The sequence below is a fragment of the Marmota flaviventris genome, chromosome 6 (assembly GCF_047511675.1).
Source record: "Marmota flaviventris isolate mMarFla1 chromosome 6, mMarFla1.hap1, whole genome shotgun sequence".
NCBI lineage: Eukaryota > Metazoa > Chordata > Mammalia > Rodentia > Sciuridae > Marmota > Marmota flaviventris.
Genome location: NC_092503.1, coordinates 115,894,558 through 115,921,379, shown reverse-complemented (window position 1 = coordinate 115,921,379; position 26,822 = coordinate 115,894,558). Strand labels below are relative to the sequence as shown.

General features: G+C 54.1%; 1 protein-coding gene across 1 annotated transcript in view; it reads right to left on the bottom strand.

Moving 5' to 3' along the window:
- Mdga1 (MAM domain containing glycosylphosphatidylinositol anchor 1) overlaps nt 1-26,822 on the bottom strand; it is a 52,255-nt gene that overhangs the window by 3,475 nt on the left and 21,958 nt on the right. The window contains exons 2-14 of the mRNA XM_027943731.2: nt 20,562-20,701; nt 16,107-16,281; nt 14,640-14,836; nt 13,747-13,879; nt 13,267-13,536; nt 10,579-10,908; nt 7,180-7,476; nt 6,140-6,424; nt 4,515-4,666; nt 3,527-3,704; nt 3,256-3,279; nt 2,191-2,343; nt 1,729-1,863 (exon numbers count right to left, since the gene is read on the bottom strand). Coding sequence (XP_027799532.1) covers nt 1,729-1,863; nt 2,191-2,343; nt 3,256-3,279; nt 3,527-3,704; nt 4,515-4,666; nt 6,140-6,424; nt 7,180-7,476; nt 10,579-10,908; nt 13,267-13,536; nt 13,747-13,879; nt 14,640-14,836; nt 16,107-16,281; nt 20,562-20,701 — 2,469 coding nt within the window. The remainder of the gene's footprint in view (nt 1-1,728; nt 1,864-2,190; nt 2,344-3,255; nt 3,280-3,526; nt 3,705-4,514; nt 4,667-6,139; nt 6,425-7,179; nt 7,477-10,578; nt 10,909-13,266; nt 13,537-13,746; nt 13,880-14,639; nt 14,837-16,106; nt 16,282-20,561; nt 20,702-26,822) is intronic.

The window sequence follows — 26,822 nt, the reverse complement described above, 5'->3', positions numbered from 1 at the left end:
AGCAGGGAGTAACGTGATTTAGGACAGCAGTCCCCTCCACAGCATCCCTTCAGGACAGCTCTCCTGTCCAGGGACCGGCCGCTCAAGACAGCAGCATCTCCCCAAGAGAGCACACTCCTTGGCTGGGCAGAGCGGATGCTTCTAAGGTCCTCCTTTGGTGGGACTCAAATCTGCCTCTTGGAAGCTTTAGCAAGATCTGTCTGTCACACAGACTGTCCCTTCAGGCTTTCTGTCTCCCTGTTCATAAGACCAGATCCTCCAGACCCTTACTGGACCAAACACACTCCTCCTGGTGCTGGTCTGCCCCTCCTGAGTGGACAGTGACCAAGTGTCCCAGTAGACCCGACACAGAGGGGATGTGAGGATGGAACTGGGAGGGGCCGGGGCAAGCCAGAATGAACTGGCACCTCTAACTGTGGAAGCCGAATTGAGACCAGAGGGCTGGGCAGGCAGGGCTGAGCCATCCTGGTCCCCCACCTCACTACTCCAGAGAAAACTTCCCCCAAAGTTCACACTCATCCGTGGGCAAACTGGTTTGTGTGGGTGACCCGGGGCCCCCTGTGAGTGCAGAACCTCCCACCCCACCCATTCTGCTTCATCAGCCCCCCTTGACCCATGGCTCCACCCTGGAGGTCTATGCTTGCTCAAAGTCATTCCTCTACTAAGAGCAGAGGAAAACGACTAGAAGCTCTCTGTGGACTGATAAAGAGTGATCACCAAGAGCAGGTGAGCACAGGGCAGTGCACAGAAGGGGAAGGGGTGTGGGTGTGTGTGTGTGTGTGTGTGTGCGCGCGCATGCTGCCTTCTTAAGGCATAATGATTGTCTCTGGGGAAGGGCTCTGGGTGGCAGAGGACTGGGAGGGACATCTTCATTATGTACCCTTTTTGAATCGTTTGACCTGGGGGAAATACATGCCCTTTCCCAGACCTAAACAAAATTTTAACAATCATCATTTCCTCAGCAGAACCTCTAAGGGCCAAGCCCCAAGATGGGTCAGGTGTCCCTGTGACCAAGCTGAATTGGCCCCACTGGGTCCACTGCAACGGTGGTCCCTAACTTCTCTCTGATGCCATTAGTTGTTTGATGTCAGTCTCTCTCTCTCTCTCCCCCCCCTGGGCTGTAGGTGACAAGAAGACAGGAAACTCATCCATCTCCTGCCCGGTAGCACCTGATACCCACAGAGCCAGCATTGGCTGAACTGATGAGCTCATGGATTAAAGTGACACCCCTATTAATGCCATCTCTTCCCGAACAGCGTTCCTTAAGTTTACTCTCACGCTCAGGAAGCAAGACTTCCTCTCAGGTCTCATAAAGAAGCACCCTTCCAATCCCAAGTTTAGGACTTGGGGAAGTCAGTCCCACATGGGGGGCTGTGCCGTGTGGTCCTGGGCAAATGCTTAACTTCTCTGAGTTGTACGGACATCCCTGGCATCTGGCAGGCCTGCGGTATATGCCAATGCGCGGTTGTTCCTCCATCCCCTGCACAACTTCCACCTCCTCCTGTTAGACCCTTTTTATTTGCACTCAGGAAGCTGTGATCATCTCAAAACCTCAGACAGCTGAGGTTGTCTTCTCCCCTGGCCAATCTTCTGCCAGGTCCCTTCAAGGACCTGTGGTTTAGCCAAGTGGGGAAGCTCGGGCCTTGCGTGGGCCAGCCCCCAACCTCCTGTGGCCCCTCTTCCCTCCACCCGGCATGCTCTCGGGCAGACTCTCCGTCCCAGACTCACCGATGTGCTTCCCGTACATGTGGTAGAAGAAAGACACGCAGTAGAACTTGGCACTGGCATTGTAGAGGGGACTCACCAGCCTCGCACGGTCCCCCAGCTCCCGGGGTCTTGATGTCTCAATGAACATGTAGTAGCCTGCAGGGAGGGGGAGATGTGCCACCAGGCTCCTCCTCGCGCCCCCTGGCCTCTGACGGCCTCCTGACCTCACCCTGCCCTCCCCACAGCCCTCACAGTGCAGCCCAGGGCTCTGGGCAGAGGCTGTGCGTTCTGAACGCCATTGCTAATGTCTCTTTTTCCTGATCCTCAGTCAGGATGGAGTTCTGTCCTCCCTCTGAGGACAGGGCTGTGCCTTCTCAGACAGGGGATCCCTGAGACCAGGACTTGTGGTCCTCCACCCTCAGAACAGGGCTGCATGGGCCTAGCCCCTTCCCTGCCATTCCTAGCCACAGGTAATGGCCTTACCCTCAGGGGTGCCACTGATGTCAGTGGGGGGGCCGGTATTGGGGGAGCGCTTGGGGTTCTGGGTGAGAGCGTTCTGCCGCGTCCAGTCGAAGTTGTCTGTCAGGTCCTGGGTGTAGCCACAGATCTTCTCGTCCTCGAAGTGGCAGGTGTTATCTGCATTAGCGCATGAGGAGCCGCAGAGAGGAAGAGGCTCAGCCTCGGCCTCCACCGCCACCTGAGGCAGCTCCCACGGATCTAAGCAATAGGCCCAGGATCTCAGGGCCCAAGAGACCCGGCCACGGGGCCCAGGACACACTTGTTCCCAGAGCAAGGCTTTGTGCCCCAGACCCTTTCAACATGCAGTGAAGCTTAAGGATCCCGTCTCAGAATAACGATCTTAGACACATTAAATGAAATGTACAGAATTACAAAGGAAATCAATTATATTGAAGTAAAGTTGTCAAGATATTTTTATAATTTGTTATGTAATAACTGGGCTGCTTTATTGTCTAATTAAATCACAAAATCTCATGTTAGGTCTAATCATGACTATAGTTTTGAAATACTAATGAATGTAAATGATATTTAGAGCTGTCTGCAACAACTGTAAGATGATGGGAAAACACTGGATTTCCACTGATGACAAAATCACGGGTCCTGATTTGTTGCCTGTGGTTTGTTGCATATTCATTATTGAAGGGAATGTTGAAATCTTCTAGAAGTTAGGGAAATAACTATATGCCCCTCCCCAGGTTCATGTATCCCTTGAATTCTATGCACAGATCTCTTGGGGGTTCGTGGGTCACAGATTAGGGAGCCCTGCTCCGGGGAACAGAGGGTATGGATTAACCTGCCTTCTTTTTCCCTTTGGGGACAGTGGACACCCCACCACTAATAACAACCAGCTTTTAAGCCCCGGAATATATCCTGGATGCAAACGGCTCCATCCCAGGCCTCAGGTGGTTGGCCCTGACCCCATGACAGGGAGAAGTCACTTTCTGTGTATCTCTCAAAATCCCTCCCACTACCAGGAGAGCCTTTGTGTCCCTAAAGGGAAGCGGACGACATGGGGTGCAGAGGTCTTACCTGAAAGGTTCGGAGAGTTGATGGCTGAGAAAGCAAGCAAGGAAACCAGGTCAAAACCAAGTGTGGGGCTGTGCAGAGGATGCCGGGGCTTGGGGTGAGGGAACAGGTCCTCAGAGCCAGGACTGGGGACCAGCAAGCCTGGCCTACAGTGACAGGGTAAGAGAGCACACAGTGGGGAGCTCCGAGTTCAGGAACTACACAGGGAGAGTAGAGGGAGCCCCTGGACAGGAGCTGGGCCCACCCTTCCCCACCCCCTACCACCGTCACCTACGCTCTGTGTAGTGGATGATGCGGGAAGCCATGTCACCAGCCCCAAAGGTGGTATAGGGCGTGAGGCGGACTTCATAGCTGTGGGGCACACGGAGATCAGTCAGGAGATATTCCAGCAGCTGCCCCTTCTCCACACGCCGCACAGGGATGGCCTTGACCATGGCATTGTGCTGGTTCAACTGTAGATACAGGGAGTTCCCAGATGCCCGGCAGGCCACGCCCTCCACTGGAGCACCAGCCTAGAGCCTGGGGTGACCTGGTGGGAGTTGGGGGCTGGCGCTTGGGAAAGCAGAAAGAATAAAGGCCTAGGACATTGGGCCCTTGGTTTCCTCATCTATTAGAAGGGACAGTTAGTTGCCCCTTGCAGGTTCTCTACCCAGGGCTGCCAGGTATGGAACAGTTAGTGTGGGTTGGACGCAGTTCTAAATGCTTTGCCATTAATGAACTCACTGAATCCTCAAATGAGATAGAATATTAAACTAACCTCCATTTTAAGATCAGTAAGTGAAACAAGACATAAGCTGGCCCAAGCTCATACGAAGCTGAACTCTAGCCTCAGCAGTGTCCCCCAGAGCCACACTCTGACCCTCCACACCCCTGCCTCCCGGCTGGGAGAACCACATGGAATTAGGGCAGACAGGACAGCGCACGCAGACTCTGCCTGCATCGCAGAGGCCCCGCTCCAGCCTCCACACCCACGAGTAGATTGTATGTCCTGCTCACAGGCCCCCCATGCTGGCCCCCCATGAACCCAGCTATCTCTTGCCCACCTCTCAGGTCTGTGCCCAGGGAAGATAGGTGCCCAAAGGTTTCCAGTTCCTGCTGCTACTTCTAGAACACTTTTTCTCTGCCTCTGAAGAGTTTTTTATAAGAGGGTCAAAGCTTCCGAGTCCCTGTCTCCAGACCCTTCCTCTGTCCTTGAGGAACATTTCCAGGACCAGTCACACCACTCCCCACCTGCTTCAGGGCCCTGCTCCCCCTTGGCCCACCTGGCGGACACTGAGTCTGTAGTTGAGCACAGGGTCCACAGCGTCCGGCTCCCTCTGCGTCCACTGCAGTACGTAGGAGTAGTTCTTGGACAGCTTGTGGCTGCGGGTGGGGTTGGGGGTGTCGAAGTAAAACTCCGGGCTGTAGGCTTTGGCTGAGAGGGCAGGGAGGGGGGCACGGGGCCATGGAAGGGTGGGGGATGGGAGAGACAGAGAAAGGAGGCGTGGGAAAGGGAGACAGGAGGGGGAACATGGGAGGGAGACAAAGAGAAAGGAAGCCATGTGAGGAGAGGTGATGTTGGAAGAAGAGGAGAAAGGGAGGATGAGGGTGGGGAGGAGGGGCGGTGGAGATGGAGAGAAGGGAGATTGCAGGTCCCAAGAGATGAGATTAGTGAGAACAAAGAGGAAAGGTCATGGAAGAAAAAGGGAAAGGGGAAATTTGGAAATTTGGAAACAGGGAAGGGATATTAGGGAGAATTGGGGGAAAGACACAAAGAAGGGTCAGGGATATTGAGAGGAAAGGAAGAGAGGAAATGGATACAGGCCAAAAGGTGGGGAGCCAGGGAGAGTGTGGGAGAACAGGGGAGAAGGGAAGGAGGTGGGAAATGTCACAGGGGCCTCTGACTAGCAGGGCTGAGTGGGTGGGGAAGGGGCTGGGAAGGTGGCCAGCGGCCTGCAGGCCTAGCCCCCGGCTGTCAAGTGGGGGGAACCAGAACAAGAGTTGAAGGGACACCCAGGCATTTAGGGGCTGTTGGAAAAACTGAATGTGGTGGAATGGAGGACGGGTGGCCTGCAACTCTCCTCCAGGGCCCAGAGGCCCAGGCAGGAAGGCGGCACTTCCCAATGAAGGAGAAAGGAGGGGTTAGTGGCAAACCAAGCAGCGCCTCTTTGTCCCCCTGGACTTTCTCCATGACCTCCGTGCCTTTCTGACCTTCCACCGCCAGGGAATGCCTTGGTGTAGAGTTGGAGCTGACGGGAATTTCTGGGCACCAGCCCTGACACTCCAGAGAAGCTGCTGAGGAGCGTTTTCTCCCCTCTACGCTACAGTCAGGTCCATCTGCCGGCTCTGGGGCCAAGCAGGAGTGAGAACCATGATGGCAAGGGCCCAGGATTGAGTGTGGGCGGGGCTATAGGCTGGAAGCACAGAGCTGGGATTGGACAAGGCTATAGGGGGTGGAGCCTATGCGTCATGTAGGTGGGGCCTAGACGCTGCGCAGGTGGGTCTTTAACCCCAAGAGCCTAAGCTTGGTGAAAGCTGGGTTTGAAAGGGGCGTGGCTGTAAGAGGCCAAGGAGAGGGACTGAGCTATAGTGGGCGGGGCTTAGGACAGGTATGAGTGGCCCTTGAAAGCAGAAGGCCTAGATCTAGAGAGGGCGTGAGTGGAGGGGACCTAGCTCGCTGTCTGGAGTGGGCAGCGCTGTAAGAGGACCTCAAAAATTGGGTCTGGGTGGCATCAGGCGGGCTCTGCACCTGGCTTGGGCGGGTCTTGGAAAAGCTTGGATTCATGACTGGTGCAGGCGGACTTTAAAGGAACCGGCCCAGTCAGGGATGGCAGGGTCCGAGACGGGGAAGGGGCCTTGCCCCAGGTCGGTGAGGGTGTGGGCGGGGTGGGGCCGACGGGATGCTCACCCGAGACCTGGAAGAGGCAGGCCGCCGAACCCACGTCGTTGGAGACGCTGCACTCGTAGCTGCCGCTGCTTTCACGGGTTACGGCATCAAGGCGCAGCTCCGCGTGGTCCGGGGCCTCCGCGGCGGCGGGGAGCACGGCCGGCGGCGGCAGCAGCTGCCCTTTGAAGCGCCACACGGCCGAGGCGATGCGCTGGGGGCTGCCTCGAAGTAGCGAGCAGCGCAGGAGCACGGGTCGGCCCAGTGCCTGGCGCACATCCTGGGAAGTGGGCTCCACCTCCGGGGGGACTGGGGGCGGCGGTGGGGACAGCAGTTAGCTGGGCTTCTCCCCACCGAGTGGGGACTGAGCAGCGGCCCCGAGGGGAGGCGACGCACTCCCTCCTAGTCCTGTGACCCTCTCTGCCCCGAAGGATCTCATGGAGGATTCGAACTCACCACACGGTCATACAAGAGCCACGCTCATACCTCCCTGGCCCGCGGATACTCACTCCCTCCTGCCCGTTCCGTCCAGCCGCGCTGCCCAGGTGGACCTCTAGTTGTGCCTTAAGTGAGGCCCTCACCATCACACCCCATGTAATGTCGGGGTTTACGGCACTATCTCTAGAGCCAGATGGCTAGGTTCAAGTCTCAGCCCTGCTGTCATCTAGCTGTGAGAATTTAGACAAGTCACTTGACTTCTCTGTGCCTCGGGTCCCCTATTTGTGAAAAGGGAGGCATAATAGAATCTAGTCATAGGACTGTGGGGGTTAAACCGGTTAATGTTGGGCATTAGTGAGTTTTCACCGTTTTGTTATCATACTGCGTTCCCCTTGAGGATCCTTCCTCCTCCTTTAAAACCCCATTTTGATCTGTCAAAAATCAAGTTATTTCTATGTTCACAGGTCACTGAAAACGAGGATGAGACATTTGAAGGGGAATTGCGGCAAGGGACACAGATCCCAGGTCAAGGAGATTTGAGGCGGGCAGTAGTGGAGGGGTTTGGTTGGGCTGGGGGGGTGATGGTGGAGAAGCGCCAGGTAGTCTGGTGGGTGGGGGAGACTCACACTGCACGTTCAGCTGCACCTGGGCCTCGCGAGGGCGCACATTGAAGCCATTGTAGCGAGCCGTCTGGCAGCGGTAGGTCCCGCTCATGTCTCGGCTCACGCGCTCCAGCCGCAGCTTCCCATCGGCGGTCTCCTCCAGGGGCAGCCCCGAGGGCAGCAGGGCAGCCTCCTTGTCCACGCGGGACCAGAGCACGGGCGGCCGGGGCTTGCCTCGCACCTCGCATTGGAGCTCCGCGGGGGAGCCCTCGCGCACGGTCACCACTGCCCTGCCCTTGGGCACGCTGATGGTGGGCGGCACTGCAGGAGGAGCAGGCGACAGCAGGCAGGAAATTAGGGCTCGGCCCAGGCCTCCGGCTCTCCTCCCTCTTAGGTGCTTCCTTCCCCTACCCCAGATTCCCCTGGGACCATCAGAACCCCCAAAGCAAAACCCACCCTCCCTGACAGTACCACCTCCTTCCTACATCGCTACATCAGGGTCCCCCTATTCCAAGAGACCTGGAGTCCGCCTGGCCTGTTTCTTCTTCTCCAACACAACTAAGCACTGGGGATTCCACCTTTTGTGCATTTCTAAATCTCTCCTCTCTCAAGTCCCTCTCTCCTAACCCTGGCCCTGCCTCAGTTAAAACCTTTATCTTTTCTCTTCTGGAGTATTATTACAGCCTCTAGTCCCCCGACAACCCTACCTTTTCTTCCAGAGTAATAAATGCCTTTAGCAGGGCGCACAGCCATGAGTAGTTGTGGCCACATAAATTAATTCTGGCCAATGGATGATGAGGAAAAATAAAGGTCTTTTTAAAAAGAAGAGACTGTGCCATTCCAGACAAGGTGACCCATGCTAAGGATGATGGAACAGCAAGGTAGATGGAACCTGGGGCCCTGCACAAAGGCACACTGCTCCGCAGCAGATATCTGCCTGAAGAATCAATGCACACCTACATTGTCCAGGGCACCTTTTTTTTTTTTTTTTTGGTAGTGGTGGTGGTGCTGCTGGGGATCAAACCCAGAGCCTGAGTGGGCTGGGCAAGGTTCTAGCACTGAGCTACCCCGAAGCCCCTAAGCCACCATTAATTAGAATTCTGTTATTCACAGCTGAATCTAATCCAAACCAACACATGGCACAAATGAAGAGTCTTTTGAAGACTTCCCTGGGTCCCATCCCATAAACCACATCAAACAAATTAAAATGCACCCATGCATTTTATCATGAAAATTTAAGTATTTAACATTAAATAGAATTAAATGGCAAATTATTATTTGTAAATAACTCTACCAGGCAAGCTAAGGTCCAGATATCTATAAACATCATTTATATCTTATAAACATTGAGACATTTATTGCCTTTATTTTTGCAGTTTTTCTCTTTGTATTTTGAAGCTAGTTCATTTATTTTTCTAGGTCTAAATCATTTCCAAGGACTCTTAAAAATCTGCCATGCCCTAGGCACCAGATCTATAAGCCAATGGAGAAACAGCCCTGGGCCCCTTGCTTACTTGTAAAACATCCCAGCTCCCAACCCTCTCCATCCCCACGGGCTAAAGACCTGCTCTCCCTGTCCGGGCAGCCACCTTAGAGCTCAAACACCTCAGCGCTGCAAACAAGGCCTAGGCTCCAGCCCCTGCTGCCCCGCCTCATCTCCCGTCTTTCATCTTATATCCCACGTGCAGGAGTCACTTGTAAGAAACACTCCCCGGACACGGCAAATCTCCTGCAGTTGGGGAACACCCCCATTCTGTCTGGGCTTGTCCCTCTGCCTGGCAAATCCCAACATATCTTCCAAGGCTCACAGGGAGGACCCCTCCTCTGAGAAGCTTTCTCTGACTTCCCCAGGCAGCCTGGTACAGCTTCTCAGTGCCCCCAGATTGACCCAAGACACCTCCTTCACCTCCACGTCTCAATTCCAGAGTTTTCCCTGCCATTTCCTGCCTTGCTAACTGCCTCCCCAACATGCCTATCCCCCCTTGGCCAGGCAGAGAGCTCCGAGGAAGGAGCTGTGACATTCACTTCTGGATCCCCAGCTTCCCAAGGAGACCTGGCACAGAGGACGTGCATTGGATCTGCGGCGTCTGTGGGATTCTGAAGGAGAAGCCTTTCCTGACCTCTCCAGGATCACGTGAATAGCTGCCCAAAGCCAGCCTGCTCCCCCATACAAGGTGCCTGGGATAGAGGCATTCTGGGGGGGTCTCAAGAGCTCCCTTCCAACAGCCTGTTGTTCTCAGTGCAGACCCTGCAGTGGGGCCTGAGGGGAGGCCCTGAAGCCAGGCTGCCTGGCTCTGCCCACTGCACCACTGACTGTAGTAAAACCTTAGCTAAGTTTCTTGAACTTTCTGAGCCTAAGTTTCTCCAACTGTAAAAATGATAAGATAAACTACTACTGAGAGATTAGACCACTAGGTAAATCACAAAGTGAACAAGAAAAACATAAAATCATCAGAACACACAGTAAAGAGTAAATGTTAGCCATTTTCATTTCATTATTATTTATTATTGTTGTTCTAGCAGTAAAGACCCAAATCCTTCCCATGACCTGTTATGAGCTGAATTGTGCTCCCCCTACCAAATTGATCTGTTAAAGTCAAAAAAACCAGTACTGCCTCAGAATGTGTGTATACTTGGGAGGGGGACAAGAGAAGTAATCCTAGTTACATGAAGTCAGAAGGGTGCTCCCACATCCAGGACTAGTGTCCAACATTAGGACATAGACATGCACAGAAGGAAGACCCTGTGAAGACACAGGGAGATGGTGGCCATCTACAAGCCAAGAAGAGAAGCCTCAGAGGAATCCAGCCCTGCTGATACCTTGATCTCAGACTTATCCTCTAGAACCATGAGAAACACATTTCAGCTACTGAAGCTGCCATCTATGGTACTGTGCTATGGCAACCTAAGCAAGCTAACCCAGCTACAAGACTGGACATAATCTAACCTGGCTGACCTCTCCCAGTTCATCTCACTCCATTCTCCCAGCCACACACCCCCTCCCTTCAGTTCTCCAGATGCCTCAGTGCCTTTGCACATGCTGATTCCTTGGGGCTGGCATTGCTGTTTTCTAAACTTCCCTTGCTGTCCTTTGCCTAGTAAAATCCTGACCCTCTCTCAAATATCCCATCCCAGGAAACTCCCTAGACTCTCCTGTATCACAGTTCTCAATAATCTATTTATTTATGAGGCTATCTGAAAAAATGTTTGCCTTCCTACGAAGCTCAATGAGGACAGAGCCTGTTTCTCCCACCACTGTACTCCAGGGCCTAGCCCAGTGCCTGGCATATAACAGGGACTCCATAAAGTGTGCAGCGTGAACAGATGGCACTCGGCTCACTTTCCCAAGCTACAGCCCCCACCTCCCCATCCTGGGCCTCTCCGGCTCCCCCACATCTCCCCGATGCCCCTCCAGCTGCCCACCTGTCTCGGAGGAGATGTTGACCTCAACGCTGAGGTCGGGCACCGGCGCCCCTGGGAAGGAAGCCATGCACAGGTAGGTGCCATAGTCGCTGAAGTGCAGGTCGATGAGCTCCAGGCTGCTGGTGACGGCAGGCAACTCGGGGTCATTGCGGGTCACCAGCAGCCTCTTGGACATGCGTGCTGGCTTGCCATTCTTGAACCACTGGTAGGTCACCTTCTCCTGGGGCACTGCATCCACGTGGCAGGACAGCTTCAGGTCCTGTCCCAGCTGGATGTTCTCGCTCTCCTTGATCACGTCGGGGGTGATCTGGAAGGTGGCGTTCTTCATGGCTGCAGGGGGGCGGGAGGGAAGGGTGACGGGGCCTGGCCCAGAGCCGGGGTCCCAGCCCCACCCAACCCGGCCTCCCCCGAAACAGGTCCTCATGGAGGTTGGGGGCTGCAACCCACCCCCAGGAGAGGCCATCGCTTTTCTCTGCTTGGAAGCTATTCTGCTCACTCGATGGCTTCCAAAAGTCCATAAAGCTCCCTGCAGGACAGCGAGTCTGGCAACCCCACAGCCACTGCCAATGGACGCGCTCCCAGCGAGGGGCACTGTCCTAGGCACTTCATAGGGGTTCACTCATTCAACCCATCTCACAGTCTTGTGGGGGCTGCTTTATTGTCCCCATTTCACAAAGATGGGGTTTAGGCAGTTTAGCTAACTGGACCACTACACTGCTGTATTTTTAATTTTGCATTAAATCCTTTTCTCTCTGTTTTTTTTTTAATTGTTTTATTTTTGGGTACTAGGGATTGACCTCAGGAATACTTGACCACTGAGCCACATCCCCAGCCCTTTTTGTATTTTATTTAGGAACAGGGTCTTACTGAGTTGCTCAGGGCCTCGCTAAGTTGCCGAGGCTGGCTTTGAACTTGAGATCCTCCTGCCTCGGCCTCCCGAATGCTGGGATTCCAAGCGTGCACCACACCCAGCTAGTTTTGTATTAAGTCTTGAATATGCAAAATCCCAACCTGGAAGAGGGCACCTTGTACTCGTGTTTCCATCTAAAGAGTAGAACTTAGGGAAATGGAAGGGCAATTAATTTGTACATTTTTTCCCTTTTGTGCTGGTTGACTCTTTGCAACAACTCTGTGTGATTTTATAATAAAAGACCAAAACAATCATCTTCCATGCAATTACATTAAAATACAGAGTTAGAAAGAAAAGAGTCTGGCCTTTTAAAAATGTGAATCTTGTTTGAAGCCAAGAGCTGGAGTTCTTAATAGGTTGGGTGTTAATTGGAAAGGACGCTAGTACAACAGCCACAATTCAGGACTGGCCCGGGGAAAACAAGCAACGGAGTCACCCTGAGAGGCGATCATAGTGCCAATGTAAATTGAGATCTCATCAACTCAGGTTTTAAAGTCCAAATGGAATCAGGTGGAGGAAAATAATCTTCTGATAGGAAAAGTTCTGTCAAAGGAAAAAGTAGTCATCAGCCACTACTTTTTGTTATTGTTGTTGTTGTTTGGGAGACGGGTTTCACTAAATTGCTGAGGCTGGCCTTGAACTTGTGATCCTCCTGCCTCAGCCTCCTTAGTCGTTAGGATTACAGGCACATGCTACCACATCCACCTATTTCTTTCTCAATCTGACTAAGTGCAAGTCCAGAGAGAGCTAACTTCTTTCTGTGAGGAGAATCGGAAAAAACTAACTGGTCAGTGACACACGAACAGAGCCCATGTCATCAGACTCTCAACGAAATTTGGTAGCAGTTGTACTTTGGCTAAAGAGCTAAGAATGAGGCCAGGCGAGGTGGCCCACGCCTGTAATCCCTGTAATCCTCAGCATAGGAGGCTGAGGCAGGAGGATTGCAAGTTCAAAGCCAGCCTCAGCAAGAGCAAGGTGCTAAGCAACTCAGTGAGACCCTGTCTCTAAAGAAAATACAAAATAAGGCTGGGGATTGTGGCCTAGTGGTCGAGTGCCCCTGAGTTCAATCCCTGGCACCCACCAAAAAAAAAAAAAAAATGAGCCAGGAATAAGCCTGGATCTTAAAAACAAAACCACCTAAATCTGTACAAATAGAAGAATTTGAAGTTTCTGCTTAAATCAGAATAGCAAAAGCGAGACCATGGTGAACAGTCATTGGTGGAACTACTGAGGCCGAGGGTTAGGGAGGAAAGGTCTGGGCTTCCTTATACCGCGCTCCAATTTTTGTATCATTTTCACCCTCAGTAATTATCTTCAGAGTCACAGAAATGATTTGCTATTAGGATTTGCATATAAAGCATATGGAAATGTGTTATTTTCACTTAAATCCAATTAATCATGTAGAAACCACTGTAAAGGGAGGAAGCCAGGAAATTTCTGGAGTGTCCACAGTTAGCTTTTTGCAGCATCCACACCCCAATCTAAACAAACAAACTGTAGGTGATCAATACCAGCCCATGCACCTTCTTGGATTGCTGAGATTGTATCTGGCAAACGCATGTATATTCTAACTAAAGGACAAATGTTAGTCCTTCTGCCATCTGCTGGCAGATGACTGAATTGCAGGGAAATCGAAGCCCTTGGGAAGTGCCTCCTCAACATACCTCACCTGCCCAGGGGAAGCCCCAGGCCCCTTGCCCAGTTCACTGGTAGCTCCTGGAGGACAGGGGCCCTGTCTGCCTCGAAGTCTCCCTCCCACCCCTCCTGGGGCCACGTACATCGCACCAGCAGGTTGACGGTCTTCTTGGCAGGGTTGCCCACGTTGTTGGTGGCTGTGCAGTTGTAGTAGCCCGAGTCCCGGGCCTGTGCTGACGGGATGCTGAGGGTGCCACCCTGGGCCAGAGCACCCAGGGGCAGTGGGCCAGGCCCGTGGGACCACTGCAGCTGGGGCAGGGGGTCCCCGCCTGTCAGCAGACACTGCACCGTCACGTTCTCCCCAGGGTTCACCACCAGAGTTTCATTCACAGACAACTTGAGGGCTGGCGGTGCTAAGGGGACAGGAGGTGGGGTCTTAGAGGACCGGGGTGACTAGACGAGGATGAGATGAAGGGGCTGGGGAAACCTGGGCGGGGGCGGGTAATGAGAGGGGAGACGGGAGCAGGCAGAGGGGAGGGGACTGGACGCGGAGGGGGGCACTGTCTCCTGGCTGGGGACTTGGCCCAGGCGGGCAAGGGGCGTGGGCCGGGAAGCGCCTGTACCCGTGGTGTTGGTGAGCCGGAAGGTGATGGCCTTGTCTGGGATGCCACACACGTTACGTACAGACACCTGGCAGGTGTAGCTGGCATAGTCCTGGGGCCGCAGGTTCTTCAGCTTCAGGACCTTGGTCTCCCCCTGGGCAGCAGTGAACCGCTGGCGTGAGGATCCTGCTTGGCTCTCCAGGGACCCCCACCCTCCTTGACCCAGCCCACAGGCAGCAGCAAATTCCTCTCCAAATCCCCATCTTCCCAGCCCCCACCCACACACTCAGCCCAGGGACCCTGAGCCTGGGTGGGGCTGCTCTGCCTGCCCCCAGCAACGCCTCTGCACCGGCTCCTCTGGCTCTGAGGCTGCGCTGGCACACACTGGCCAGGACCTCAGTTTTCCTATTCTGGGAAATGGAGGGGTGGGACGAGCGTCCTGTTCCCTCTCACAACCCACATGGGGCTGGCCCACAGGCCACACAGAGGGCTCTGGAAGCTACCTCCAAAAGCCCTCCCTAGCAGGATGGCCTCAGCACCACCTCCTGGGACCCCAGAGGGCCCTTGGGAGACATCTCCCTGCCCCCAACGCCTATAGCACCCACCATGGGTTTCTGATACTGTCAGTGGGCAGCAGGCAGGAGCTAGCCTGTCCCTCTGGGACCTTCTAACTGGCACTTCTGGAGAGCATGTTGCCTTGGAGGGACCCCTGTCCTCACCGCTGCTCCCTGACCTTTCTGCTGTGACTCCGCCAGCCCCAGGCCATCAAGCTACAATCAGCATCCTCGCTTCTAATCCAGGAAGCCAGCTAGGGAGGCCAGGCCACCTGGAGAAGTCCACATCAGGGGGCCTGATCCACTCTCCTTGGGGGCTGAGGGGGAGGAGTGTGGGCTGAGCCAGCTGCCCCTCCTGACCTGGGTGTAGAGGGGCTCATAGATGTCCACCCCGTTGTCCTGGCTGTGGGACAGGGTGTCTGAGCCCCGCTTCCAGATGAAGCGGGCGGGTGGGTTGGAGTTGACCGTGCAGCGCAGGAACACCGTCTTCTCCTGGTAGAAGTTGCCTCGCACGTCACTCACGGTCTGATGCACCGTCAGCACTGGCTCATCCAGGTCTGCAGCACACAGTCCTCACGGAGTCAGGAAGGAATGTCCCCAAGGCGAGCGGCTCAGCTTTCTCTGAGAAGCTCCTTTGCTGGAAGCTCAAAGGATGCTTCCAGAAAGCCAGGTGCTCCGCCAGCCCTTTAAGCTTGACCCACCAATTAGAGGCAGGAGACTGGGGCTGATGGCTTCCCAGACTCCCTCCTAGCTGCTCCTCCTCAGGGACCAGCATGGGGGTCAAGACACAGTCCAGACGCATGCCCGCCCACCATGGGATAGAGGAAGGAGCTACAGACCAGGAATTAGGGAACCCTGGTTCGACTCCCCGTTCGTCTGTGAATTTATCGTGAAACCTGCCAAAGTCCCCTCTCTCTGGGCCTCAGTTTCCTCACTGGTGAATCTGACTCGCCTGGTGGCTTTCCACCCTGGTGCACAACAGACCCACAGGATGGGCTTCTTCCTAATCCTGCCCCCCGCCCCCCCCCCCCCCCCCCCCCCGCCCTGCTCAGTGATGGTGTCAGAACAGCGATGGCCTCTGGGGGCATTGCTGGCTGGAAGAGGGAACTTTCTAGGCTTCTGAAAATGCTCTACATCTTGAGATGGAGAGTGTTTGCACATACAAGTGCTACATAAGAAAGGATTGAACTGATAGCTTAAGATCAGTGCATTCTATTAGATGTAGATCAATGCTCTAAATAAGTTGTTGTCCTTGTTGTTTTTAATCCTGATGTCAGGCCACATTTTTTATCACTTCTATCAGAACCTCTGGAATTATTTTTTTTAAAGATGCCTGAAAGAGCCTCATGTCCAGCCCGGGTTGTTGACTGGGTCATGTGTGGGTGGGTGCAGGGTCTTAGAGGTATTTGGGGAGCCTCAGCTGCCCCTGGGGCAGAATCGGAGACATGAGATACTGTGGGAAGAGCACCGGATCACGGGGGAGGCCCCTAGGTTCTCCATTCAGATAGACATTGTCCTACTCTATGCCCGTGGCACATTACGTGGCTTGGGTACCTCAGTTTTCTCAGCCGAGGAAGGGGTAGAATTTCAACCTGTCCTGCCCACTTTGCAGGGATGTTGCAAAACTCATATGGGATGACAGAAGGGCAAGTGTAAAAGGTACAGGGACACACGGGGCAGAGGGACAACAGAAACAACTCTAGTCCCCAAGACAGAAAGTCTCTACCATCTCCCCCCACCGAGGTGCCACTTCTCCATCCTGTCTCCTTCCCCACCTGGTCCAGGGTGGGGCGGCCAGGGCACAGGGAGCCGAGGACATGTACTCACACTGCACATCCACGCGGATGGACTTGATGGCCGGCACGCCGACGCCGTTCTCCGCCTTGCAGTAGTAGCGACCACCCTGCGTGCGCGCGATGCGCTCTATGCGCAGGGTCTCGTTGAACACTGACGTCTCCTGGAACTTATCGGACGCGCTGCCCGCGGTCTTGGTCCACCGCACCTGGATGAGGCCGGATTGGGCAGTCAGACCCAGCAGCGAGGCGGGGGCTGGGACCGAACACCCTGCTGTTGGCACAGTCGCACCGGAGGCACGTTTAGGGCTAACTCAGTCTGGCGGGACACCACGGGGTGTCGAGCCTGGGAATCCAGGATCAGACGGAGGAGGCTTAAGGCAGAGGCATGGTGCTGTGGACCATGTGGACCACGTGGATTTGTGGCTGTTGCTACCCTCTCCTGCCTTTCCTTCCTCATCTGTAAAATGGAGAATATTATCCCTTCCTAGAGTTACTGGGAGGATTAAATGAATACATACTTTGTGCCTGTATGTCTAAGAATTTGATCAAAATTTCTGTATTATTCCACTTACTGACTTCGTGACCCCCTGTAGTTAACTTCTCTCTCAGCCTCAGATTTCTGTGTGCAAAGGGTCCAGGGGGAACTGTGTCTAAGATGTCCTCCTGGTCTTCCCACCCTTCAGTAGCCCCCTCCCACTTTGTACAAGCTTGGTGACCAATAGGATACAGATGAGGTTGAAAAGTCTGATTTCCATCTTGGTCAGCTCTGGAGAAAGCCGGCTCGGCTGTCACTAAGGAGAGGCCTGCTTGGGGAGGAGCTAAAGCCTCCAGCTCCTGTGAGTCAGCTTGTAAGTGGAGTCCCCAGCACGGCCACCCACGCATGACTGCAGCCCTGGATGACACCACACTGCAGCCAGCAAGAGACCCTGTGCCAGAACCAGCCCACTCAGCTGCTCCTGGATTCCTGCCCCATAGGGACCCTGTGACCGTGTTGTATTAAGCCCCTGAATTTCAGAGTGTTATGCAACAATAACTAATAGCATAATGCCCACTTTACAAAGGCATGATGAGGTTTAGAAAGTACACAGAACAAACAACTCAACACAGTATCCGGCCTACATTAGTCAATCAGCACATTTCTCTTATTAATATTGCCATAGATTATGGGAAAATATCAATAATCGTATGAGCTACTCCCTCAAGGTGCCGGATATTTAGCAAAGACTGGTCAGTTCCAGATAATTAAGTCTAAGGATGGGGAGGGGAGCGTGGAAGTCTTGAATCTGGGGAGGATTACTTATTATGGAGGAAGGTGAGGACCCCAACTCTGGTGACTAGGTCAGGCCATAGTTCGACAGAGGCCGAGGAGAAGGGGGAAAGGGTGGCCTTCATCACAGGGAGCAGCAGTTCCTATTCCCACCCCACTCCCCATGGACCTAGAGGTACTAAAACCTGGGGGGACTCTAAGGAAACCCATACTTAGATCAGAGGGCACTTTGAAGACAGAACCTTTCTCCTATTTTTGGACTTGGTGATTTTCCGAGGTGGGTTTGATTTACATACTGCTCACGACTTGGTTTGATCTCGCGTCTGCAGTCTCCTACCTTTCTTCAGTTCTCAAAATTCTCAGCTTTGGTTTCCTTAAGTTTGCCTCCTCTCTTGATTCTCCATTCTCCTTCCACAACGCCTAAATTTATATCGTAGCTTCTCCTCCTATCCTCCAGGTCTTTTTACTTCTTTTTCACATTTTCTCTTTCTCTTCCCCACACTGCATTATGACTTATTTCCTCAGATCTATCATACAATTCCCTAATTTTCTCTTTAACTGTCTCTAGGGTATGGAGGCCATTTTTTGGGGGGGGGGGGAAAGACTACATTATTTTTATTTCTAGGGTCTCTATTTGATTTTATTCCTATCTAATTGAAGAGGATTTTTAAAATCTCCTATCTTATAAATTCTATTTCTTCCATCCTATCTTCCAATATTTTAAACATATTTGTTTTGAAGATCTTTGGGGATTGCTCCTTTTTCTTCTAGTTACTCAGATATAAATTGTTCTATTTGCTAGGTCTATGATCTGGCTTTCCAGATCATAGTACTACATTTTAAATATGCTTTAAATTTTGACTGCACAGGCTTGAATTCAATGGGATCATCCTCCATAGATGGGGCCGTCCGGCCTGTCTGAGGGTAGTTTTATGGTTGCCAGTGTCCACGATGAGGGATTCCTGATACCAGCCAGTTTCTATGTAAGTTTCTTCACCATGAGGATAGTGCAGGACACGGATAGGTTTAGGGCTGCGCTTGCTCATAGTTGGTTCTGTTTGTGCCAACACCCCAAAGTAGAGAGTCGATTCCCGCTTGTGATTCTGGGCTGAGACAGCTCTTCTGTCCCCATTCATAGGTGGTATCACTTTATTGAACTCTATTAAGTAGAATCCAGTTCCGGCCTCCAGCCATGGACCTGCGGCCTCAACTCCCACCCCTCATGTGTATTAACGTGACTTTGTGGCGCAGTCGCCGTCTCTAGACCAGGCCTGTCCGCCGCTGCTCCCTGTCATGGCTGTGGAGTCTCTCTCTATTTCTGACTCCCAGATGGTCCCACTGTGAGGACTTCCAAGCCCACTCCACCCTCCATCCTGACCACGAAGTGGGCCATGAGACACTTCCCAGCCCCCGTCAGGCTGGATGCTCCATTAGAACAGAAGCTACAGCCGTGTCCTCACCTCCTGGGGGTGGAACCCGGCAGGTGCTCCATGAATATCTGTTGCAATTAAATGAGCAAAAAATAAAGAGGAGGCATTTCAGGGGAGGTCAGCAGCGGGGGCAGAGGCGGTCATGCGGGGGGAGGATGGGAAGGCAGGTCGGGCAGGAGCACAGGTGTGACAAGGACAGAGGTGGGGACCAGACGGTAGAAAGTCTGGAGTTCCACCCCTCGGAGCTTGAGTGGCTCTGGTGAGTAATCAACGGGGACCTTGGAAGGTCACTGAGCAGGGGGCGACATGGGTGGCAGGTTTGGGGGTGATGGCTCTAGGAGCAGAGTGTAGGAATGGCTTGGGGGAGAAAGGCGAGAGGCTGGGAGGTCAGGGGACAGTTCACTGCGGGGGTCCAGGCAGCAGGACTGAAGACCTGTCTTAGAGAGGTGATGAGGAAGGGGGAGGATGAGGAAGGGGGAGAGACCCCTGGCCGGGCCACAGAAATAAAAGACTTGGAATCTGGATAGATACAGGAGTGACGGGAGCGGGGGGGGGGGGGGGGGGGGGGGCAGAGTCAAAATGAGCCCCAGGTGTGAACCCGAAAGTTCATCAAAGAGCAAAACCACCGATGAAAACAGAAAAACAGCCCAGCACCGTGGTGCACCCCTGTAATCCCAGCAGCTCTGGAGGCTGAGACAGGAGGATCTCGAGTTCAAGGCCAGCCTCAGCAATTTAGCAAGGCCCTGGTCAAGTCAGCAAGACCCTGTCTCTAAAGAAAATATTAAAAAGGGCTGGGATGTGGCTCAGCGGTAAAGAGCCCCTGGGTTCAATCCCTGGAAAGAAAGAAAGAGAGAGAGAGAGAGAGAGAGAGAAACAGATGCATGGACATGACTCAGACAGGAAAGCATGAAGGGACACGCCGATGGCCAGTGCAGCCTTAGCGAGAGACGGCCCCAGGTCCCCACTCCCAGGCTGTTAGGGAAGGCGTCCCCAACCTAACAGTCACACAAACACCACCCTAAATCCAGTGACATTATTTTCACTTCTAAACAAACCTTTGAGAAGCAGCAAACAGTGATAATAGATTGAGGCTGAAAGAGCCTTCGGGGATTCCTGGTGCATCTGCTTGTCCCAAGGTCAAACCTATTAAAGGCACCACGTTCCCACAATTACCCAGAAAAAAAAGGATTCCATATTCTCTGTCCTCCCTAGGATCAACTGCCACCTTTGTGCTGCTATTCAAGGCCACGCAGCTCACCCGCAGACTCCACCCAGCCCCCAGGCCTCCTCCTCCTCCTGCCTCCTCCCGGGCGCTCTCAGGCGCTCTCAGCCACAGCGGCCAAGCCTCCCTCCTGAACCACACACTTGATCGGTGACAAAATGCATCTGGCATTTCCAGATACTTGTCTTCTGTTCCCTTCTAATTGCTTTGGGTCTTTGAACCTCCAGAGTGGGGAGCTAGCCTGCCAGAAGCCTCCTGAAATAGAGATTATTTTCTGTGTTGCGTGTCACTCCTGGAGCCCCCAACGCAACAGAGGACACGCTGGGAGGAACGCGCCAAGCTCCAGAGAACTCTGGCTCTAGATTCAAATTCTGCCTCCAGCCTCACCGGAGCTGGGTGACCTGGGGAGTTTACCCAACCTCTCTGAGCCTCAATTCCCTTAGCTGGGGCCATTTGGGGCTTCCTCACAGCATGGCCTTGAGGATTCCAAGAGTAAACGCTGGGGAAAGGAGCTCGCCTGGTGCTGGCACCTGGTCTGCCTCCGACAGCCTGCAAGGTGGGGCTCACCTGGGGCCGGGGGTGCCCGGTGACCAGGCACTGCAGCACGAGGGTGTCCCCCTCCCGGATGGTGTAGACGCGCTCGCTGACGTTGTCCTCCTTCACCACACACGCCTGGCCCGCGTGCACGATCTGGGCCTGGGCTGGAGCTGCAAGAGAGGGTGCAGCAGGTTTAGGTAAGATGCGGAGGCTAGAGGGCCAGAGCTGCCTCCTGAGAGGCCGGGGGAGAGGCCAGCCTCCACCTCCCAGTCCATTCCGCAGAGGCCCCCAGGGGACGCGCTGAGGCCACAGCCTGGCCCCGCGGCTTTCCTCATCCCCCAGCCTCTCCCGAGAGCATTTTCTCAGCCAATCACATTCACCCAAACCGAACAGTCCCCACCAGCCCAGCCACCTGGGATCTGCTTTAGAGAGTGTGACCCAGTGACCCAGGACCCTGATGGGTTTCCTCCTTGTTCCTGAGCCTGGGCTCAGCCGCTTCTCCAAGGGGCTGAGGTCCCCACGGGGACTGGGGGCTCTGGAAGGACTGTGGCTCCCCACGGCCTCTCTGTCCCGAGCTCAGGGCAGGGGGACCAAGCCTAGGAGACGGCGAGGGGTCAGCGGGGAAATAACTAAAGTGCCATGGTCACAGCCCCTCCCTCAGCGTCTCGCCACACTGTCCCCCAGCCACAGGTGCCCGGGCTCTGGGAAGGAGGCAGAGGACTCCCGCTTCCCAGCTGCCTGCCCACAGTGCGCAGTGGGAAGAACAGAGGTGGGGACCTGACACCTGCACGAGGACCACGAGGAGGTACGACGGCACCCAAAAGATAAAACCTGCACATAAAACGTCACCTCCTCCAGGAAGGCCTCCAGGTCTGCACCCCCAGGCACAAGGACAGAGCAGACCGTGGGTGCCTCAGATTCAGGACCCGTGTGCTCAGGCGGCCAGTCTAAGCCGCATCTCGGGATCCCCAGCGTGGCAGGCACCCAGTGAGTGTTGGTGGATGAACTGGCAAGGCCACCTGCTGGGGACACAGAGAGCCCAGGAGGCAGGAGGGGAGGAGGCCCCCTGAGAAGGACACAGAGGCTCCATGGGAGAGGCAGCTTGGGGCTTCAGAGACCACAAAGGCTGAGTGCTGGTTGAGTGGACGGAGCCCACACCCTGCAGCACCAGGGGAAGCCTCTAGTGAGCTCTGGGACCTTCGTCCTCTGAAGAGGAGAGGTGCTCCCAACCCTAAGCAGCCACAGAGCTGGAGGCGGAGGATAAACAAAAGGTGCTTGGGAGATTGTAATGGGTCCTGCCGATGCCACAGCAGGACCGTCCACCATGCCAAGGGGACAGACGTGAACTAATCACAGAGGCCGTCACAGATGCAGCCTGGCACATGTCGAAGGACGTGGGGCCCCAGCCGGGAGGGACGCAGGCCGTGCTCAACCATGCTGAACCGCAGCAGGCTCTGCTAAGAGTGGCGGTGGCGCCCACCCAGAGCCTGAGCATCCAGGTGACCATCCTGTCTGCCTGGCGGACCTGGAGGAATCAATCCCAGGCTCCTCTTCAGGAAACAAGCTGTGTGACCTTGGACAACTCAAGCCACCTCTCTGAGCCTGATCCCCCACCTACAGGAGGGAAGTGGACGAGACGATCTGAGGTCTCTTCCAAATTGCATTTCTATGAATTTTGGAATTGGCGCATAGATCCTATATAAGATACGCACTGGACTCTGGGGACTGAGCCTAACACGGTCACCCTTTGCCATGAAAATGCATAAGTGTCACTATACATGGGGAGGTAGCCCTCTGTGGCCAAGGTCCCCAGGAAATCTCATCAGGGAACAACCTGCCAAAAGGTGAAGGGCACACGGGTTGCTGGTGAGCCCTGGAGGCCCCGTGGTCACCGCCAGAGCCTGGGTGCCTCTCCACAGGAAGACACGCACTGGACAGGCTCCTGGGGAAGATGGGCTGTAACCCTGGGCTCTGTGGCCAGCTCATAGCGGGGTGGTGTTGTCACGACAGAAGCTTTGGTGACAATAAGGGACACTGAAGAGGAGCTGGAGTGCTGGACTGTCCCAGGGCATAGCCAGCAGATGGGGAAGTCGGGATCTGGCCAGGAGACATGGGGCCTCTGGTCACCAGACAGGTTTGTGTCCTCACTGGAGATGGGGCCCTAAGTGGGCATCGTGGGGGACACTGTTAAGATGATCTGACTCCCTCTGAGGACAGTAGCTTTTTATTTATTTTTTCTTTTTTTGTGGTGCTGGGGATTGAACCCAGGGCCTTGTGCATGCAAGGCGAGCACTCTACCAGCTGAGCTATGTCCCAGCCCTGACGACAGTAACTTTTAAGACTGGTGGTAGAGCCACTTGGAAGAGATTTGGCCATCCCTCCACCAGCTAAAGAAATACATGCCCCAGGAGGCAGCAAGCCACCCCTGGGGATGTTCCCAATGGAAATAGCACTTATGACAACCACACGAGGGTACAGGAATATTCATGCCTCTTTACTCATAATACCTGAAAACCAGAAGCAACCCATTGGCCATCCAGAATAGTGTGAGTAGCTGGTCACAGTGGCACATGCCTGTAATCCCAGCAGCTTGGGAGGCTGAGGCAGGAGGATCATGAGTTCAAAGCCAGCCTCAGAAACCAGTAAGGCCCTAAGCAACTCAGCCAGACCCTGTCTCTAAATAAAATACAAAGAAGGGCTGGGGAGGGGGCTCAGTGGTTGTGTGCCCCTGGGTTCAATCCCCAGTGCCAGAAAATAAATAAAGAACAGTCTGAGTGTGGGGCTGGGGTTGAGGCTCAGTGTGGAGCACTTGCCTAGCATGTACGAGACCCTGGGTTTGAACCCCAGCATCACATAACACTAAATAAACAAAATAAAGGTATTGTTCCATCTACAACTAAGGAGATATATATATATATATATATATATATATATATATATATATATATATATATATACACACACACACACACATATATATATATATATATATATATATATATTTTTTTTTTTTTTTAAATAATAGTCTGAGTAAAGGATCTCTGAAAGCTTGGTACAATGGACCGGAAACCATCATAAGTGGAAAAAAAAAACTTTGGATAGAGCCGACATGGCCCCACCGACACCCGGTTTGAAACCCAGACCAGGAGCTCCATCTTGTATCATTTCATTTATTCAAAATCCAAACCAGGAAAACTGATGTTCTGCACGTTGCTGGGGATGGAGCCCAGGGGAGGGGACCCAGGGGACCAGCCAGGGAGGGCCTCACACAGTGGGCTGAGCTCTACCACCCAGCCACACCCTGAGCCGTGGAACAGTGAGCCCTGGGGTGACAGGGGGTTGAGGGGGCTGCCCTGGGTGGGTGGGTAGCGCGTGCTGGGGAGGGCACGGGGACCTCCTGGGAGAAGGTGGGGTCCCGTTTGGAGTGAAGCTGGGCGTGGGGACGCTGGACACTGCCCTGGACGTGTCAGCTGAACCTTCATTGACACACCCCTCCCCCCCGCTGCCCACGACATTCACCAGGGAGACCCCCGGGAGACCCCTGGCCACCCGCTTCCCCTTCCCGGCACTGACCGGCTCCTGGCGTAGATTTCCTTCCCCAGCGAGGAGCCCCTGGTGCCAAACAGCCCTGCCCTTGGCCGCAGCGTCCCCGCTGCCCGTCGGGGCCCCGGGCTCCCGTGGGTGGTCGCCTCCCCGACCCCGCTCAGCCCCGGCCTCCCCCAGCCGCAGCCGCACGCCCCGGGGAGCCTCTGCCAACAGCAGCCTCGATTCAAAAGGCGACACCTGGGTCGTGATGCACGGTGACAGGATCCTCATATTCAGTCTGTCAAACAACAAATGCTTCGGGGCCGGCGTTGCACGCTGCGCTGGGCGCCGAGACACGGTCGTGAGAAGCACACGGGGACCGTGCTCAAAAGACATTGCTGGAGAGACCAAGGGACGGTTTCAGAGAGCGCGGTGACAACTCTAAAACGGGAGGATGTGGCAAGAAACAGCGGGGAGCCAAGTCTGCTTTAGAAAAACAGAGGACGCCGAGTTATGGAGGCGGAGAACCCAGGACTCATTTCCAGCTCTGCGGCCCACTAGCTGGATGGCACTGGGCAAGGTCCTTAACCTCTCTGAGCCTCAGCCTCTTCATTTGTAAACTGAGAACAACGGTGGCTTCTCCCAGGGCTGGTGTGAGGGCTTAATGCAATCTGCGTAAAACATTGGGCCAAACAGTCTGTGTCCCTTCCTAAGTGACAGCCCCCAAAAGGGGTTAAGAAGGAGCAAGAGATGGGGACAGGAGGCAGCCTGCGATGGCCTCCTTCCATCCCAGGGTGGAGATGCTCAGAGCAGGCATTGGACTGTAGGGATGGTTTTGAATGCACTCAAAGTGCATGCTGAGGGCAAGGAGAGCTTCGCAGGGGCTGAAAAATGGGTGGGGAGCAGCAAATCCCTCTCCTGAGCAGCCCCTCTCTTTCACACTTAATGTGTGGCTTTCAGCAAGCTGCTTCTGCCTTAAAGAGGTACCCTAAAACATTCCCTGATGACCCACTGCAGAAGATTTTCATTGCAAAATAAAGATGTTAAATGTTCTCTCTGCAGACAGACTCGGCCCACAGAGGATATTGTTAAAGGCTCTGATAAGTCCTGCAGTAAACACACCCCAAGTTTTCCCATTTCTCGGGGGCTGTCAGGAAGAACACAGAAGTAAACTCATGTGAACTTTCCAGAACAGAGTTGAGACATCATTCTCTGGATGAACCCGAGCTCCCTGCCAGAGCCCGCCTCCCCGGGAGCCTACAGGCCCGTGCTTTGTCTGCCCCAGATGCTGCAGGGCCGCAGGGTCCTGGGGTCTCCTGCATATTCCCAAGCTCCTCCTTCAGTTCTGAGGGGCACAAAGGGCCAGTGATATTGAGTCTCCTCAGCCAAGGAGGAAAGGCCCTGTCCAAGTCACTCACGGTGGCCATAACAGAGCTGAACTTGAACCCAGGCCTTCCACCTTGAAGCCCGGGGCTCTGCTGACTGCCCCAGTCCCCTGACCCCAGGGAGCTGTTAAACTGCAGATTCCCAGGCCCTGGCTCATGGTGGGCGCCCAGGGTTTGAATCTGGAAGAAGCTCCCCAGGAATTTCAAGGCAGGGTTGGATTTGATCTCTGCCCACACATTGGAGGAGAGAAAATTGAATGGGACTTTGGAACCAGGTATATTCCCCTGCCTCTGGTCTGTAAGACTTTGCTACCCCGCTCTCCTGAGCTGTGTGGACAAACTTCCATGAAAAAGAAAAGTGTGTCCCCTACAGCATTCCTTGATAACCCATAGCAGAAGATTTTCACTGCCAAATAAAGATGCTAAATGTTGTCTGCCTATCTGTCTGTCTCTCTCTGCCAGAGAGACTTTATGGTTAAAGGCTTTGATAAGTTCTGCAGTAAATACACCCAAAGAACTCAGTTTTATCCATCCAATGCTTTCCAAATTTGTTTTTTTATTTGACCATAAACCCTTTCTTCACAGAATATCTCTTGACATCTAGAGAGACAGAGGGAAAACAAGTGAAAAGATGCAGATCTAAGGCTTCCTACAAAACTACTTTGGGCCAGGCACCGTGGTGCACACCTGTAATCCCAGCGGCTCAGGAGGCTGAGGCAGGAGGACCCTGAGTTCAACGCCAGCAAGGCCCTAAGCAACTCAGTGAGACCCTGCCTCTAATAAAATATAAAAAAGGGCTGAGGATGTAGCTCGGTGGTTAAGCATCCCTGGGTTCAATCCCTTGTATCAAAAATAACACCAAAAACCAAAAACTAATTTGGGGTTGTGTAACCTGCTCCTTCTGTGGGACATCCTTCTTGTTAAGTGGCAAGAGAGATGTCACCATGGGGCAGTGTCATAGCGAGAACAGCCAAGGTAGGGTGCCTCTGGCCTATCAGCTCACTCCTTCCCCTCCAGATATGTACGCACCCCAAATGTGTGAGCGGGGTGGGGTCTGCCCACACCCACAGGCCCAGAGGGGAACCACGGACCCTCAGGATGCACACAGGCGAGACCTCTCTACCTGAGCTGGTTCCTCCCGCCCACAGAGGGCAGAGCAGGTGCCGACAACCCAACCACCTCCCCATGTGTCGAGCGTGTTCTGGGCAAGGCAGTACAGAACCAGGGTCTGTATCTTGGTCCTGGCTTCCATCAGATAGTCATTCAACAAACCTGCCAACCCTGCTGCCCAGGTAACAGGGGGCTGTGGCACTCGGGCCCTGTGCCAAGGAGGCATAGTCTAGAAGAGCTGGATGAGAATGAAACCTATACAGCCCCGCTG